This window comes from Dromaius novaehollandiae, chromosome 27 (genome assembly GCF_036370855.1).
Source record: "Dromaius novaehollandiae isolate bDroNov1 chromosome 27, bDroNov1.hap1, whole genome shotgun sequence".
Lineage (NCBI taxonomy): Eukaryota > Metazoa > Chordata > Aves > Casuariiformes > Dromaiidae > Dromaius > Dromaius novaehollandiae.
The window spans coordinates 7,880,488-7,896,869 of NC_088124.1; the positions used below are offsets into that span (position 1 = coordinate 7,880,488).

At 34.2% G+C, this 16,382-nt stretch overlaps 1 protein-coding gene across 1 annotated transcript in view; it reads left to right on the forward strand.

Moving 5' to 3' along the window:
- The window catches only part of SYCP1 (synaptonemal complex protein 1), a 28,538-nt gene that overhangs the window by 697 nt on the left and 11,459 nt on the right, over positions 1 to 16,382 (forward strand). Inside the window, exons 2-18 of the mRNA XM_064497963.1 lie at positions 378 to 462; positions 640 to 686; positions 1,988 to 2,152; positions 3,009 to 3,076; positions 3,265 to 3,338; positions 4,675 to 4,733; positions 6,538 to 6,607; positions 7,644 to 7,717; positions 8,672 to 8,780; positions 10,052 to 10,146; positions 10,282 to 10,466; positions 11,398 to 11,465; positions 12,669 to 12,730; positions 13,860 to 13,964; positions 14,971 to 15,074; positions 15,570 to 15,687; positions 15,885 to 15,955. Coding sequence (XP_064354033.1) covers positions 378 to 462; positions 640 to 686; positions 1,988 to 2,152; positions 3,009 to 3,076; positions 3,265 to 3,338; positions 4,675 to 4,733; positions 6,538 to 6,607; positions 7,644 to 7,717; positions 8,672 to 8,780; positions 10,052 to 10,146; positions 10,282 to 10,466; positions 11,398 to 11,465; positions 12,669 to 12,730; positions 13,860 to 13,964; positions 14,971 to 15,074; positions 15,570 to 15,687; positions 15,885 to 15,955 — 1,559 coding nt within the window. The remainder of the gene's footprint in view (positions 1 to 377; positions 463 to 639; positions 687 to 1,987; positions 2,153 to 3,008; positions 3,077 to 3,264; positions 3,339 to 4,674; positions 4,734 to 6,537; positions 6,608 to 7,643; positions 7,718 to 8,671; positions 8,781 to 10,051; positions 10,147 to 10,281; positions 10,467 to 11,397; positions 11,466 to 12,668; positions 12,731 to 13,859; positions 13,965 to 14,970; positions 15,075 to 15,569; positions 15,688 to 15,884; positions 15,956 to 16,382) is intronic.

Below are 16,382 nucleotides of genomic sequence, written 5' to 3' on the forward strand. Positions count from 1 at the left end.
TTAGAAAATATTATTGGGGAAAAAAGATAAACATGTTAATACTGGACTTAAAAAATCTTGGCTTATTGAGTCCTTTACCGTGCAACTGTGAACAGGCATGTAATAGCCAATAAGTTCATAACTGTAATGAAAAACATCCACTTTTTTAGTCACAGAGTATTGTATAAGGCAAACTACAAAGGTCAGACAGTTCTAAAAGCCACAGTGAGTTCAGAAGCAGGCAGGAGAGTTCCAAAACTTGGGCTTTTAAAATAGTATGTAGCTGATCTATTAATGAAAAGTTCTATTTACACTTTAGCTGTAAATTTTTTTTTCTGGGATTTGTAATCCTGCTTTTCAAATTTACCCATAAGAAACTAATTTTTAAATTTGTCCAGGGTTTTAACAAATGTCCAGGTGATGATTTTAATTTGCCCTTTGTAATGACAAGTACACCGAACCATGGTGAAATCACTGATTCAGGTAAGCCTAAAATGAGCATTAATCTTGCACTATATATATATATTTTTTTTTTTTCTATCATGTACATTTTTCATGACTGATTTCACAATGTCATGCCTGTTACTCTGTTAAATATGGTTGCACTTGTTTGTTTGTTTGTTCTCAAAAGAGACTTATCGAAATCTCTCCATATTCCAGATGCGATTTCACAGCAAGTAAAACTTTGGTCTGAGATAGATGAAGAGGTCAGCTAAGTATACGCTTTGCATATCTAATTTCTTGGGGCCTCCTAATACTTAATCTGTTCCCAAAATGGTTCCATAAGCACCATCCCATGGATAGTTTGGGCTAGAGGAAAGGGAAGAATCATTTTTTGTATCTCCTGTTTAAAGCTGTACCATTTAGAGAAGGTACTTAAAATTCAGTGAACGTGCCTGGAGGTAACCTTTAGATATTAAGGCAAATTTCAAGTGTGTGGGGGCGGGTTGTTTGTGTTTTTTTGTTTGTTTGTTTTTTAAGTGCCTGGGGAGCCTAGGAGTTTGAAGATTAATTAGAATAAGATTTAGGAGTTTAAATATCTTTGTGAACCTGGTTCTAAAAAAACCTGTTGAAAGGCAAAAGGGTTAAAGCCAGAGAAGCCTTAGGAAAATTATTCCACTTGTCTTTTCTGACATTACTGTATATATAAATCGATGAATTTAGCGGAGTGTCTTCCCCAAGCATTTGTTTTTTTCTCTTGGCCTTTTTACTGAAAGTGTTCTGCTTTGTTGTAACTCTCAGTAAAGCTAATTATTAGCAGTAACTGTCTGTGCAATAAAATTGAATGTATTTCTTGCTGTCCTCTTAATGGTTTCATGTCCCTGAGGACTGAACTTCTTTTACCCCTAGCAGCTATTAAAATACAGTCATGATTGTAATAATATCATGATGCAGCTGTAAAAAAGGATAGCATTAGGTGACATCGTACCTAAAACTTACGGCAGAACTGCTTTGTGGCCTGCCATTCTACTTTTAACTTTTTAAAGCCACTGAGCAAGCACTGCTTGTACGGTGCTTTAAGGATGTTTCAAGAGCACAAGGTTGGCTCCCCCCTGCCCCCCTTTCTTTGTGTGCGAGTTGACTGCAGAAACACATCATAGGAAGATTTGGACGTGATCTCTGAAGCCTGACTCTTTCCCTTAAGCCAGCAGTATCTGTCAGAATGAGGAGCAGGATGTGGTGCGAAAAGCCTAGCAGAAGGAATCTTGGCCCCATTGATAATACTAGCAAAAACTGGTGGATTGCAGTTACGCGTGACTTTCAGGCTATCCAGTGGGGTATTTTTCACTCATTTGCATTGTATTTGTGTCCCTTGCTTATTCTGTAATGTCTGTTGATACATGCACAGTGGATGCATGAAGATTAAATTTGTTTCTTGGTAATATAGAAGCTTGTGTCGCCATCTGTGGGGAAAAAATACTAAACTTCCTTTGATGTTTCTGAGATAAATGTATATTTAAAATGTTAATTAAATAGCATTTGAGATTAAATTCTGAATTTTCAATAGAGTGTAGAAACAATGAATGAATTGTATTCAAAACTCTACAAAGAGGCTGAGAAGATCAAGCGATGGAAGGTAACTGTAGAATCAGAACTGAAGCAGAAAGAGAGAAAATTGCAAGAAAATAGAAAGGTTATTGAAGCACAGCGTAAAGCCATTCAAGAATTGCAGGCCAGTATTGTGCTATATGTGTTGAATACCTAAATTTAAGAGAAAGATCTTCCTGAATTAGTTTGAACATATTATTCATGCAATTAAATATTAAAGAATGCTGTAGAACTTGAAGAAGGCATTTTAAGCTGTTTGTGTGAGGACTTTGATACCTAGCCAGTTAGCTTCTTTAATGACCTATGGTTCTACAGTTTTTAAAGGAAAATCTTTACCTTTTTTGTTATTTAGAATGTTTTTCCTCTTGCTAACAATGTGCAATTCCATCTTTGAATTATTATTATGCACATCATACTGTGGAGAGGCATAGACCTACTCAAGACTGCATAAGCTTTTGTCCTCCTGGTACCTTAAAGTAAGCTCCTGCATACTTCCACACCCCACATATATAGGAAGTAGTACACTCTGCTTTATCCCAGTTTCTTATCAAGCTGGTAGTGATGGGGATCTTTGTTAGTGGAACATACATAGTAAGCAATTTATCAACCCTTTTCCTTGTTTTCTGTTTGCATTGGCTTTGGTAACCTGAGTCTTCGACTGTTTGACTTTTGCCTTGAGAAGATGTTTATTCTGAGAAGGGCGCACGTGTGTGCGTGTGCGCACATACACCCTCACAGTACATGAATGTACATATGGATAACACACCTTAAGTATTTCAGTTGCTGGTAAATTATTATTATTTTATTATCTTCAAGCAAACTATAACAAAAGTTGCTCAGCGTGTCATTTCAAATAAAACGGATTTCTATCTTCTGGTGCAGAAAAACGTATTTTAATGTGAGACTTCAAAGATGAAAGTATATTGTTGGTATATTTTTCAATAACTGTATTTTTTTGTACTTGTCCTCCGTAAAACCAGTTTGAAAACGAAAAGCTGAGTTTAAAACTTGAAGATGAGATATGTGAAAATAAAGATCTTTTAAAAGAGTAAGTAATACAGTTAAATATACTTTTGTAAAAAGAAAGGTTTCTTGCTAAGAACTGTTAATATGGGCAGTCAAAAATAGATATTAAATTGTGAAGTTCGTCAAGCTTTTGCATTGTGACTATTTTATGTATGCAAAGTACTGTGCATTCCTGTGACAACATATTAAGGTATTTTTCCCTTCTTTCAGAAACAGTGCTTCAAGGCATATGTGTAATCTGCTCAAGGAGACCTGTACTCATTTCACAGAGAAGTCCACAAAATGTACATGCTATTTAAATTTTGATTTATCAAAGTACTTCTAGCTTTCTATAAATTCATAAAGGAAAAAGCTGTCATTCTGTTCTGAGTTATTTTCTAGCTGGGATAAACTGACACATTCAGTGCATCAGAATGAAGTTTAGATGTGAAACCAGAGGTCAAGTATCTGTGTGTTTTGTAGTGCTAAATTCAAAGGTTTTCTGAAGTCAGTATGATTGTTTGCTAAAAGGTTATATGGCTGGGGGAATTTAGTTGCCTAAACTCCGAAACGGGTTTAGGTACTGTGAGCAATATTGGTTTAGCCACTAGCAAAACAACTCCAGAAGAGCACAGATCTTTAAGTCCTGTCAGATTTGTCAGTCCATCCAGGTACCTTGGATATCTTGGGTCATATCAGATGGCACTTTCATGCCTGTGTTTAGGCAGCTGAATCTACTCCAGTTACCTTTTCCAGCTCCTTCTTTAACAGACTAGAGGAAACAGCATTATCATGTCTGGAGCAGTTCGGTTCCAGGGGGTGAGGGGGGAGGAACAAAGCCTGAGACACAATTAGCAGCTAGCATTCTTTACACTAAATTGGCCAACCCCAGAAAGCTGGAAGAGTAAATGAAACTTTAATTTTTGAAGTTTTAAAATATATTCTTGACTTGGGATTTTAATCTGTATCAGTATCAGAATTGTTATTTTAATCTTTAAAATCTTATACCAACTTCATCTTAGATATCTTGGAAGTGTCTGCTTTTTTTTTTTCTTCTTTTGCTTTGCTTCATGCAGACACCTATATATAGATTTACTGTACTTCTTGGTTAACTGTTTCTGACTGTTACATTCTGAATTCTGAATTATTTTCTTGAGGAATAATAATAGCATTAATTATGAAACTGAAATTGTTAAAAGAAAAAGATGGAGATAGAGTATCATGGTAACAGTTCTACAGTGATAGTTCTGTGGTCATGGGTGTCTGCTGATGTGAAGAAACTCAATACTGAAGCTTATATTACAGCTTTTCAAAGTCAGTGTTATTTTTTATACAGTATTATTCAACATCATTAACACTGTTAAAATTGATATTTATATAAATTGATACAGATTTACATTCCTTCTGGAAAAAGTGAGATTGGGAAGGAAGTTATAAAAGCTGAACTTGCTTAAAATTTCAATGGAAAATACGTTTTCTTTGGATTGTATAACTTTTGGCACACTGTATATTCACACTGACTTGCTAAAATAAGAAAAGAGTATATAATTTTTTAATTCATTATGGTGTTTAAGCAGAATGGTTTGGACAGCTGAAGTTTTTTTCAAAAGGAAAACTTTATATACCTTCTTATTTTGATAGATGAACATGAAAGAGAAGAAACAAGACAACTATATGTGGAACTTAATAACAACATTGAAGTAAGTGATGTAGCTTGTTAAAACTCAGCATGTGATCTGAGTTATATGCATATGTTGAGATAATTAGTCATACGAAGAACATTATCTGATAAAGTGATTCGACCCCTCATTTGGGATGCTGGAACTCTGATTTTTTCAGTCTGTGTTAAAGTATTGTTTTTGTATTGTATGCAACACATTTATTGGATAAAATGCATTAACAATCCTTAGGAGTATGTAGATCTACTTAGTCTTAGGTGACTTCCGTAACTGCTGTCTGTCTTCTTTTTGTACTCCTTTTCACTCATCTACTGATTTCACAGAATAGCTGAGTTTGGCAGGGACCTCTGGAGATCATACAGTCCAGCCCTCTGCAGGGTCAGGTAGAGCAGGTTGCTCAGGACTGTGTCAGGTCAGGTTTTGAATATCTCCAAGGATGGAATATTTCCAAGTTTGGTAGCCTCTCTGGGCAACCTGTTCCTGTGTTCAATCACCCTTACAGTAAAAAAGTGTTTTATTTTTTTTATAGTGTTTCAATGGAATTTCTCGTATTTCAGTTTGTGCCCATGTTCTTGTCCTTAAAGTCTTTTCTGCATTTTGAGGCAGCTTCAGCAAGAGAGTTGAGGGGGATTCATTGGGGCATTTTCCTGGAAGGTGGGAACTGAGTATTGACACTGTTCAGGCGGAGGAGGAAACAATGCAGGTCTCGCATTGTAGCAAAATAATGTACTCAGCTGTCTTCTCTGAACCAGAATCAAGTCAGTCCCGCTGTTTTTTCTGCAGACCCCTGTTTGTATAATTTGTAAATAAATATAATGTGTAATATATACACATATGTAAATGTATATACACAAGTAAATAAACACGTATGTATATATGTATGTATAATACAGATGATTAAGCCTTGGCAGGATTGAAACATTTGTGGCATTTGCAGAAATAGAGCTTTAGAAGTCATGGGAAATTGGGCATTTGGGGATTAGACAGCATTTTGGAGAACTGTACCTTTGGACTTAGACTCAAATCTACAAATAGTGACTCAAATCTACAAATAGTCTTAGGTGAAATTCAGGCACACAGATTTTTTTATGACGGGGATCAGATGTATTACGGTTGTTCTATTGGATGCTTTTCTTTAATGAGAAGTGCAGTTTACTTGCATAAAGATGAACAAAGAAAATTAATTTCAGTTTTGAGTATGATGCAGCAAAAACAAAATGATGGAAACTGGTGATTATGTGTGGAATAAGAAGTGTAAGATGTGAATATTAAATCTTTAATTTGCTTCCTTGACTTGAAGAGGATTTTTTTTTCCTTTTTAATTCATGAAACAACTGTAATCTTGCAAAATACATTCATCTATTATATTTTTGTTATTAGTTATTCCACTGTGGAAAATGAGACCATTGTATATTTGTAATTGAGAAATATGAGGCATCTTTGTGTGAGTGTGATGAATTTGATACTAAGCTGAATCAGAGAGCACGCAGTATAACAGTTAAACATTATAGAGTGTTGTAGTAGCTAGGCAGCTAGGAAATGCACAGCAGCTCCTCCATTGTGCTAGGGATCTATGAACATGGACTAGTAAAAATATCTTATCCCTGAAATCATTTACATCCTGAGTGTAGAACTTTTTACACTTCCATCTTCTAATAATTATCATATTTTCATTCAAAATATGTGTTTAAACTCTGAATTTAGTTTAAAAAATTCTTGTAAATATGAATAGGCGCTTGTAATATGGTTTGTCTTCAAACCATAAACATCATTCTTTGTTATAGAAAGTACTTAGTTTTATGTATGTATTGAATATTACTTTTAGAGAATGATAATGGCATTTGAAGAACTTCGTGTGCAAGCAGAGAACACCAGACTGGAGATGTGCTTCAAATGTGAGAGTCCTGCTTACTCTATTCATGCTGCAGATGTGACAATTTTGTACTTCGCGTATTTTATTGCATGCAGTTTCGAGCCAGAAGGATAGGGTGTACTAGAACGGTGCACTGTTAGCACTGTGATCACTTGTTTTGTGGACTGTGTCCTGGAACATCATTGCATGGTAATAAAGTGGCAAATGCCCTTTATTGCTGTTTGTTTTAAAAGAACAGTTGCTGAATATGGTCAGCTGAATTCAATCACTTTGAAAAGGGAGGTACTTTAATAAGGGAGTCTCTTGTCTCATATATCTTACCTGAATCTTAATCCTATTAAAATAAGTTACAAAATTTCTTGAATGTTGTCATTTTTTTGTGTCAGGCTTTACAATACCTCAGTTCCCCTTCATTTGTGATGGGGGTCTCACATTTCCTAGGAAAGGTAAATTCACTGCAATGACTCAGGTTTCCTCATAGAAAGTTTTGTATTTCTGATTTAAGTTTTATATCCGATGAATTGTGCCATTAGTAGCATAACTAATTTAATGAGGGTGCACCCCTGGCTGCCTGCCATTAAAGGACTGGACCATTTTATTATTTTTCCCCTGATGTTCTTGGGTCAGTCTTGGAACCTTATTTTCCTAATTGTCACTAAAACTTTTAGTTTTGTCTATGAAATACAGTCTATAGATCTCTGCTTATTTTATGTAGCTGTTTTATTAAACTGATAATGCACTAGTGTATTGCTGCAGAAATTTTAATTCAGTATTTATCTATGCTATGAAGTGTATGTTTCATTTCTGCACATGCATCTCAATTTCCTAAAACAATCTATCAAGTAATACATGCAGTAATGGACTAATTCTGTGGAAAGTTGGTGCAAAAATATTTTGTCTGATGAGGTAACAATTTCAAACATGACCTCAACAATGAATTTTTAGGAAATCATTTGTACAGCTGTACGATTATAAATAATCTTAAAATAGAAATTGCATTTAACTTGAAGTATATTTTAGTTAGTAAATTAACTATTGACATTCCTGTATCTCGAAAGTAAAAGAAGAAGCAGAAAAAGTGGACAAGTTTGAAAAAGAACACAAACTGGAAGTCAATATGAAGGAAAAACAGGTTTGTTTTAATTCTTGAAACAAGTCTTGCAGATTCTTAAACTAATATTTGAACTCTTGCTTTCATGACTTGCTGATGCATCAAAAGAAAACAATTATTTAAAAAGTGCTTTGTTAGTTGTAAAATATTTCTGTTTTGGAAGGATGGTAGTTAACATTGCAAATGGCTCTTTAATTGTGTGGCCCTCATATGTTATTTGGAATAAAATATGAAGTAGGCTGCTATATCCTAAAGAGGGATATCTCAGTGACAGGATTTAAAAACACCATGTAAATACTGAATCCTTATTCTGTGCTTTATACATAAGCTTGCTTGTATAAAAATGACTTGTGCAGAAGCATGAAATTAGCAAAGCGGTCATCAGCCCTTACAGTGTTTAAAAAAAAAAAAAAACCAAAAAAACACCACTTTATATGTGGGAGGAAGGATTGTGTTGGACCATGGGCTGATAAGAGAGGTTTTGAATCTGAGGTTGGAATAGGTTTTTGGCAGTGATGATGAGATAGCCATGATGGAAGACTGAGTGAGTAGAAGAAATTAAATATGAAAAGAGTTGTTAATTTATAAGCAGGGCCTCCGTCTGTGTCTCTCTCTACCTGCGAAGGTCAAGAATTGTTGGTTTGTCCAAAGATGGGTGTGACATTGCAAAGAGGCAAGGAGTGTTTCAGAGCATCAGTAACTATGGAAGAAATAACAGCTGGAACTGCATTTCAGAGTTTGAGTCTGCTAACTTTAGTTATGTTCCAGCATCTTTAATCTGTTGGAACTCATGTTCTGATTTTGAACTGAAGAGCTTTTGTATCTAAAGAGTAACATGACCGATATTTGGCTAAGACCACCTTATTTACATTGAATGATACCAGCATGAATGCTAATCATACATAATGAACAAATGAAGATACAAATCTGTCATCTTTTCTAGACTTCATTATAATATTTCTTTACTTTTGTTAGATTTCAGTTTTGACCATACAGAATGGTGAAAAAGATGATGTAATAAGAGATATCAAAACTCAATTGCAGGAATCAAAAAGTAAGATTGCTGACTTAGAAGAAACAACAAGTAAGAATCATCTCTACTATATTAAGATACTATTGGTTATAGAAGTACAGGAAACAGAATTGTGATAATGCTAACTTGTTACTACTCAGCAGCAGAACTTTGGGGCCTTGTAGGTCAGTTTCTTGTTTGGATCAGAAGTTGGGGATGTAAGATCTGTTTTTTTTAGTGTAATCTGCTTATATATAAAAATATAGGCCCTTATTTCATATCAATGTTTTTTCTCTTAGGGCTTAGGCTACAGTCTGTTTTCATACTGACATGACAGTTTCATGATGAGGGATTTTCTTTTGCTCATATTGCTTGTCAATAAACCTGGTGTGAACATAGTTATACCACTATAAAGCTGCCGTATACTCCGTCCTTCCTTTTCCATAACAGGAATAACTTTTACCAGGGCACTCTATAACAATGCCCATATACTGTATAACAATGCCCATATTATCGGAATTGTTCCTTTTCAGTTGGACTGGTGTAATAAAAACAGTAAGATTTTAGATATAGTATTGTTTTTAGTTGCTGGATTGAATCATTTCACATCAAATTAGTGAAGGGACTTCAACATCTGATAGCTGTTCAGTAGTCCATAAATAGTAGCATTGTTCTGCATTCAGCAAGACATATTTTCACATCTTCACCAAACCCCCCCCCCCCCCCCAAAGCATTGCAGCTTTTAAATAGAATCCTATTAAGAGAAAGCAAAGGGGTGACTGGGACTGGAAGCGTAACTATTTTTGAAGGGTTCTTCTGTTCTTGGGCTGAGGCAAGTAATCAAAGCTTTTGGAGATTGCAAAGAGAAAATAACTCCTTCATCTTTGCAAACATAGGTATCACTGAGGACACTTATTTTTCAGCACTAGCTTTTCAGTGCTTTTAAAGTCATTTATATTAGGCACAGAATATTTGTAGTATACAATTTAAGTATCTTTGTTCTTTAGAGCTGAAGCAAATTTCAGCATCAGTTCATCATACAGACGAATAACTAAAAATGACTGGGGAGTGGGAAGGAAGGTGTCAGTATCATTTTTATGCGGCATACATATGAGTGGCTGCATTTCATTAAATTTCATAAATATATGTTGTTTTACATTTCAATTATTGTTATTTAATAAGTTGAAAAAGCACCTTGTAGTTTTTTTCTTTAACAATTTAGATAAGCACATTATGTAGCTTTAGTAAGTTGTAGAAATGTATTTATCTGTAAAAGAGAAATGCAAGTACTTTTAGTAAACAAGTTATTTTTCTTAAATGTAAGCGTATATCTTTCTGCTTAGGACATGAAGGGGAAATGTTAAAGGAATCCCAGATCAATCAGGATCGTTTGAGGGCAGAACTGGAAGAAGCTAAAGTTTCATTGCAAAAAACAGAGGTAGAGCTTGTTTATAATTTTCCGGTATAAGTAGATTACATGAGTAATTGAATAATTATTGATACTTCAGATATGAAACCTTAATTGTAGGGGTTGTTACAATACGTGTATTGAAATTATAAAATTATTTTGTAGACTATTCAGAAGAGCTTAGAAACTGAATTGCAGACTGCAGTGAAAGCATTAATTCAGGTCACTGGAGAAAAAGAAGCACAGATGGAAGAATGTAAAGAAGCTAAAGCTTTGCATGCCTCCATGGTAGATGAATTTGAAACTTCTATTTCCAATTTCAAAAGTTTGCTGGAAAAAGAACAAAATAGGTAAACAGTTTACATTCGTAGAGTGATTTTATGGATAAAATGCTAGATTACTGCACTCTGGGAATAAAACTTAAATTTCCTGTGTGATCTGGTGTAACTTTTTTTTTTTAATAACCAGTAATAACTATAGTACCCAAGTTCTTTCTATGTAAAGAATATATAACCATCCTTCTTTTTTAATCCTTCATCTGTCTGCTTATTGAATGATTAGCACTTCAAGATGGTTATGCATTTTGACTATGTGTAGGTGCAACTCTTAGGTAAGTAATCTCATTTGGTACTTGCATGTCCTTCTTAAATGAAAAAAAAAACCCAGTTAGGATGATGATCTTCCTTACCTAATAATAGTATTGTTTAATATCAATGCCTATTATTATTTCAGGTCTTCCAAAATTTAAAAAATTATGTATTTGTCAAAGAACCTGATAGCGACTAAAATCAACCCTTCTAAGTACAGGAAAAGAACAGTGTATTTTTAATAAGTTATCAGAGTTTTTCAAGAAACAGTGTTTTGGGGTATCTTGCATTAAGATGTCTTCTAAGTAGATGCAGGTCATGACAAATCCAAGAGCGGAAGGATATTAAGCTGAAATTTGGTTTTTTTGGCAAACTGGTCTAAATTCAGATAATTTATTTTTTTTGTTGTTGTTATCCTGGTTGGTACTGGTTTATGAGAAAGTAAATTTTTGATCCCTGATTTTCATAATCCTATTTTTTAAGACCTATGTAGATATATGTATATATTAGATTATTTTTATGTCTGCTGTTCAGGAGTTGTAATAGTGGATTTTGATACTTGTTGCAGGTGGTTATATCATCTGCTTGTTGAAAGGCAGATGTATTTAAAATGCTGTGGTAGGACTTTGTCCTTAAACTTTCAAATCTAGTGCTGTGTACCATACAGGAAAAAAATATATAATGATTTTCTTAGATTGAAGAAATATGAAGATGAGTCAAAACTGCTTACCTTGGAGCTCAAAAAGAAGTCTGCTGAACTAGGTAAGACTGTAGGAAAAAAGCAAATGAACTAGATAAAGATAAATGTTTTTTGCTGTTTTCTGAAAATAGACCGTCCTTGTGTAGTACCCATTTTTAGTATCTTGTGTTGTAGCTTATGGTTCTCTGATACTGAGTATAATACTAACTTCTGAGTGATTCTTTTTTTAATTTTTAACAGAGCATCTCCGAATTGTACTGAAACTATTTCCAAAATCAGTTGAATAGAAAAATGGTGATCTTAGTCACTTTTTCTTTTTTCCCCTCTGTATTACATCAAAAAGATGTCATTCAGACTCAGATTTTTTTTATTACTCTTAGATTAACATATTAACATCTTCAGAATTTGTCCAGCCTATGCTCAATGAAAAAAAATTGTTCGTTCTGATGTTTGTGTGTCAATTACTCCAGGAGACACAGGGCCTCTTTCAGGATCTGCTGTCAGGTCTTTCATTGCTTTAAATATTGTTTTGCTGTCCTATGATTTCTAGATATGCACTCAGCCCCAAAATCAAAAGATCTACCTTTAGCACTGTTATCTCAGTCCAGCAGATGTCTCTAAATATCTGTAGTCCCTAGATGATAGATGAGAAATATGGTTTGATGTCCTTGTATGTATTGACAGCATTTAAAGGTAAAACTGCTCAGAAGTTACTGCCGTTGCTTCTCTGGAACAAGATGAGATGAGACCTGTGATACTTCTAGAGGAAAAATGAGTCTGGGGTCCAGTACTTGTGTTTTCTATGTGCACATTTACATTACTGGTGTTTTTCACATTTCAGATTTACTTCCTAATAAATAGGTTTCTTTTTCAGCATATCCATACAAATATCTTCAGTAGTCCAACTTTTTCTGGAAAAATGCATATGCATGAATACTCTGAGACTAGTCCTTTGTAAATATTCTTACAGTCCACAATTTATTTGAAACCATATTTGTGGAAAATGTAATAGGCTCTGAATTTTATTTAAGATGAACGGTTACCTTCTCTTCAGATAAGTGTTCACTAATGTCTTTCTGAATAACTTTTTCAACTCTGCATTTAAATTAAGTCATAATTTAAATTAAAATTTAGCTTTAAGATTTCTGAATTTAATCCAACGAGTCTTGCAAATTGGGTACTGCAAAGGGACAAATGCTTTATACTGTCTGGTAAATATATAAAATTATTTCTGCTTAATATATTTTACATTGCATGTGCTGTAGAAGAGATGACTAAATTAAAGTGTGACAAAGAAATGCAACTTGAAGAGCTGTCAGAAACACTGGTAAATATTGTTCCTTTTACTAGTCTCATGGCATTTACCTTTCATGCGAAGTCTCTCTCATTGTAAGTAGCTTAAATGCCCTATGAAGCACTTTCTAATCTGCCGTATCATTGCTACTAAACTTTCTCACCTGTCTTTTAGACTATTTCAGTCTTCTTTTTGAAGGATCTGATTCTTTCCACTGTTTTGCTTGTTTTGTTTTGTTTTTATTTGTCTTGAGATTTCTGGTCATTTGCTGCTTCTTTCACAGCTATTCAAATACTGCTCCCTCTGGATATAAAGGTTTCCTATTTTTAGTTATGCCTAGTACTCATTTTCTTTCCTCATGTTGAACCTTTCTGAAAAATATATGGGGTTTTTTTGTGATGAACATAAGCCCAAACCTTGTGAATACCAAGCACATGATATTTAAGGCTAAATTATCAATTAATTTTTTGACAGTAGAGATAATTTCATGACTGGATAGTTTTCTTTGTACTAGTCCTCTAAAAATTAAGCCTTCTAAAGGCTTATTTTGTAAAGACTTTATTTTGATGCTTAAAGAGTAACCAAGCTTATGAAATCATGCTGGAAAGGCAGTGGAAGAAGGTTACAAGAAGGTTTGCGAGAAGGTTATGTACAACAAAATGAGTGATTAATAAATAATAGTTTTTTTGTGATTATTTTGCTGTTTGGGGTGTTAGTTATGGTGAGGTGTCCTTCATACTGCAGTGTGTACTATCTAAAGAGCAGTGCCCATTGGACTGATACGCATCCCTTTATAGAAAAGATGCTTGAGTCTGAGCCTGCAGAAAGGTCTCATGGGTTATAATACCACATTCCATGTACTCCCAGCACATGGGATGTTCTTTTCTCCTTATCACAGAAGTTTCCTGAGGTAAGCAGCTTTGATCTCTGTGAACCCTGATAAATCTTGACACAGGCCTTTTTTCTGTTACAGCTGTCTGAGTTATATGAAGTATACTTTTATTACAGGATGATGTTAGGATCTTAAATTTACTAGTTTAACAAAGTGTATCAGCTAAAGTAACATGATGTGAAACCACGGTTACATTTTATAAATTGCTTATTACATATATGCTAAACATGGAATTTTCTAAACGGAGTTTCATTAATGTTCTTAAATTAGGAAAAAGTTCAAGGACTTTTGGTGAAGAAGAAGTATCTTGAGACTACTGTTGAAAAATTGCAGGAGAGAGAAAAAGAAATGAAAAATATTCTCCAAGTTAGAGAGGTCTGAATAAAGGGTGATTGTAACATGTTTTTATAAATTGTTAAGTTACACATTATTGCTTGAATATAAGAACATAGGAAATCTTATATTGAGTCTGGCCAGTGGTCCATCCAGTGCAGTACTCCACTCTTGATGCAGTAGAAGATGCTTTATAGTATAAGAGCCTACTAGCCTGGCCATTGTGTATGGTCCATTCCCCCTGCATTCCTACAGTCAGTGTATTAAGGATGTTAGAGGACACATCCCTTCCTCTTCCCTTTATTACCAGTTTATGGACTTGTTCATGTTCACACATCTCATCTGTTTTTGAACCTCCTGATACTGTTTGCCTTTATAGCCTTCCATGATAAGAAATTCCAGAAGTTCATTATCTGCTGTGTTTAATTTTTAAACACACACATGCATGCACACTCATGCATGCATGCACACACACGCACACACACTTTGCTTTAAATCAACTGCCTGCTAGTGCATGTGGTATCACTGTATCACTAGTGATTCAGAGGAAATAGTATTCAAAGCATTTACATATTATAAACTACCTTACCTTACAGGGTTTACCTTATCTTGTAATGACAGCGGGTTTCTGAGGGAAGAGTTTTGCATCATGGTTCAGCATGCATCCAAAATGTGTGCTTATACTATCACATAGTACTGGAATGTTGTGATTTATTTATTTATTTTTTGCATTTAAGTAATACAAAAGCTCATGAGGTCTAAGGCAACAATGTCTTTATTTAAATGCTCAGAGAAAGATAACTTTGTCAGTACTTTCACAGGCTAGTTACTTGGACTATACAACAGGGGGACATATTTAGTATTCATATCAGAGTTAAGTATCTCACACTTCTGCGTTACACTAGAGAGATGTAAAGATCCAAACCGCCTAATTTATGGCATGTCTGCAGTTTTATTTTAACTTGAAGCTTTGTGTTGTCTGTTAATTTCTGGCAGCTTTCATGAATTGTGATTCACATGTGTACACTCAATGCTTTTTCTTCTGCAGAAGGAAATACATGATCTGAAAGTACAGCTGACTGGTACAGTTGAAAAAAAAGAAACTTGTTTAAAACAGCTTATGACACTGAATGCAGATCTTGAACAAGAGATGTATGATCTTTTCTGAAAATTTTGGATTTGTTTATTATTTTTGTGTTACATAGCTATTTTAATATACAGCGAAATTATCTATCATTTTCTAAACATTTTGAAGTTAAGCACATGGTATGACAGCCTTTATATATTTACATTTATAAAATACATTTTTTATATTTATGTACATGTAATAGTTCCCTATATCTGTGACTTGGATGTATTACATGAAGAGAAAGTATTTCTGAACGTTGACCATGCTTTGAGCTGGATGTTGGACTAGGTCCCCTCCAGTAACCGTTATATGAAAGTTGCTTCTCACTTTCTTTCCTCCTCTGAGAGCCTCTTCACATCACTGTTACTCTCTACTAAGTTTGCTGTAGAGCTCAATTTTGCAGATACATGCCTGGACTTATTTCAGCGTGAACATTTTTATAACAGTTAAGTTGAACTTAAAAGGAGATTTAACAACACATGTTCTTTTTTTTCCTCTGACCACATATTTTAAATTAGGCTAAAGAATGAGCAACTAACGGTGGATTTCAATAAGCTTTTATTAGAAAAAGAACAAATAGCACAGGAGAAAAGTCATATAGCTGCAGAACTCAAGAAACTTCAAGAAGGTCATGAGGCAAGTTGTAAACTTTCATCTGTTTTTGAAGGACAACATTCAGTTAAAAATATAAGTTACATGGTATATTGGAAACTGCTTTTTGTGCTTAAAAAGCAAAAGGAAGTGCAGTTACCCTTGTAATGAGGCAGGTTGAGATACTGTTTGAGCTGTCACTTTGAGTTTCACTCATTTTATTTACATATGCCTTTATTTAGGATAATAGAAAAAAAGAAGAAAATACAAAGAAGTTATTAGAAAACCTGGAAGAAGAAAATGGCCAGTTAAGGCAAGTAGGAACAAATATTTAAGGAAAATGTTGTTTGAAGAAATAGTCTTGATTCTTTCACTGTTGCCATTAATGCAGTGCTCAGATGCTGTTTTCTGTGATTTTTAATAATGCTTTTTTAGATGATCTTATTTGTGAAGAAAATAAAAAGCAAATAGAATTTATGGGTTAAATGCGGAAAAAATTAAATTGATTAAATGTTACCCTTTGAAGTAGTCTTTGTCTCGCCTGACACAATTAATGAGTAGCCTTCCGTATTTCATAGGTGCTTCACAGTCTTACAGCTTAGAATATATTTTACTCAAGTCATAAGAATATTTTTCCATACTTAATATCTGACCTGTAATTTTTTAACTTATCAGTCACTTTTGCATCTTTTCAATGAACAGCTTATGAAGTTCTTATGAATATTAGTTGTATTAACAAA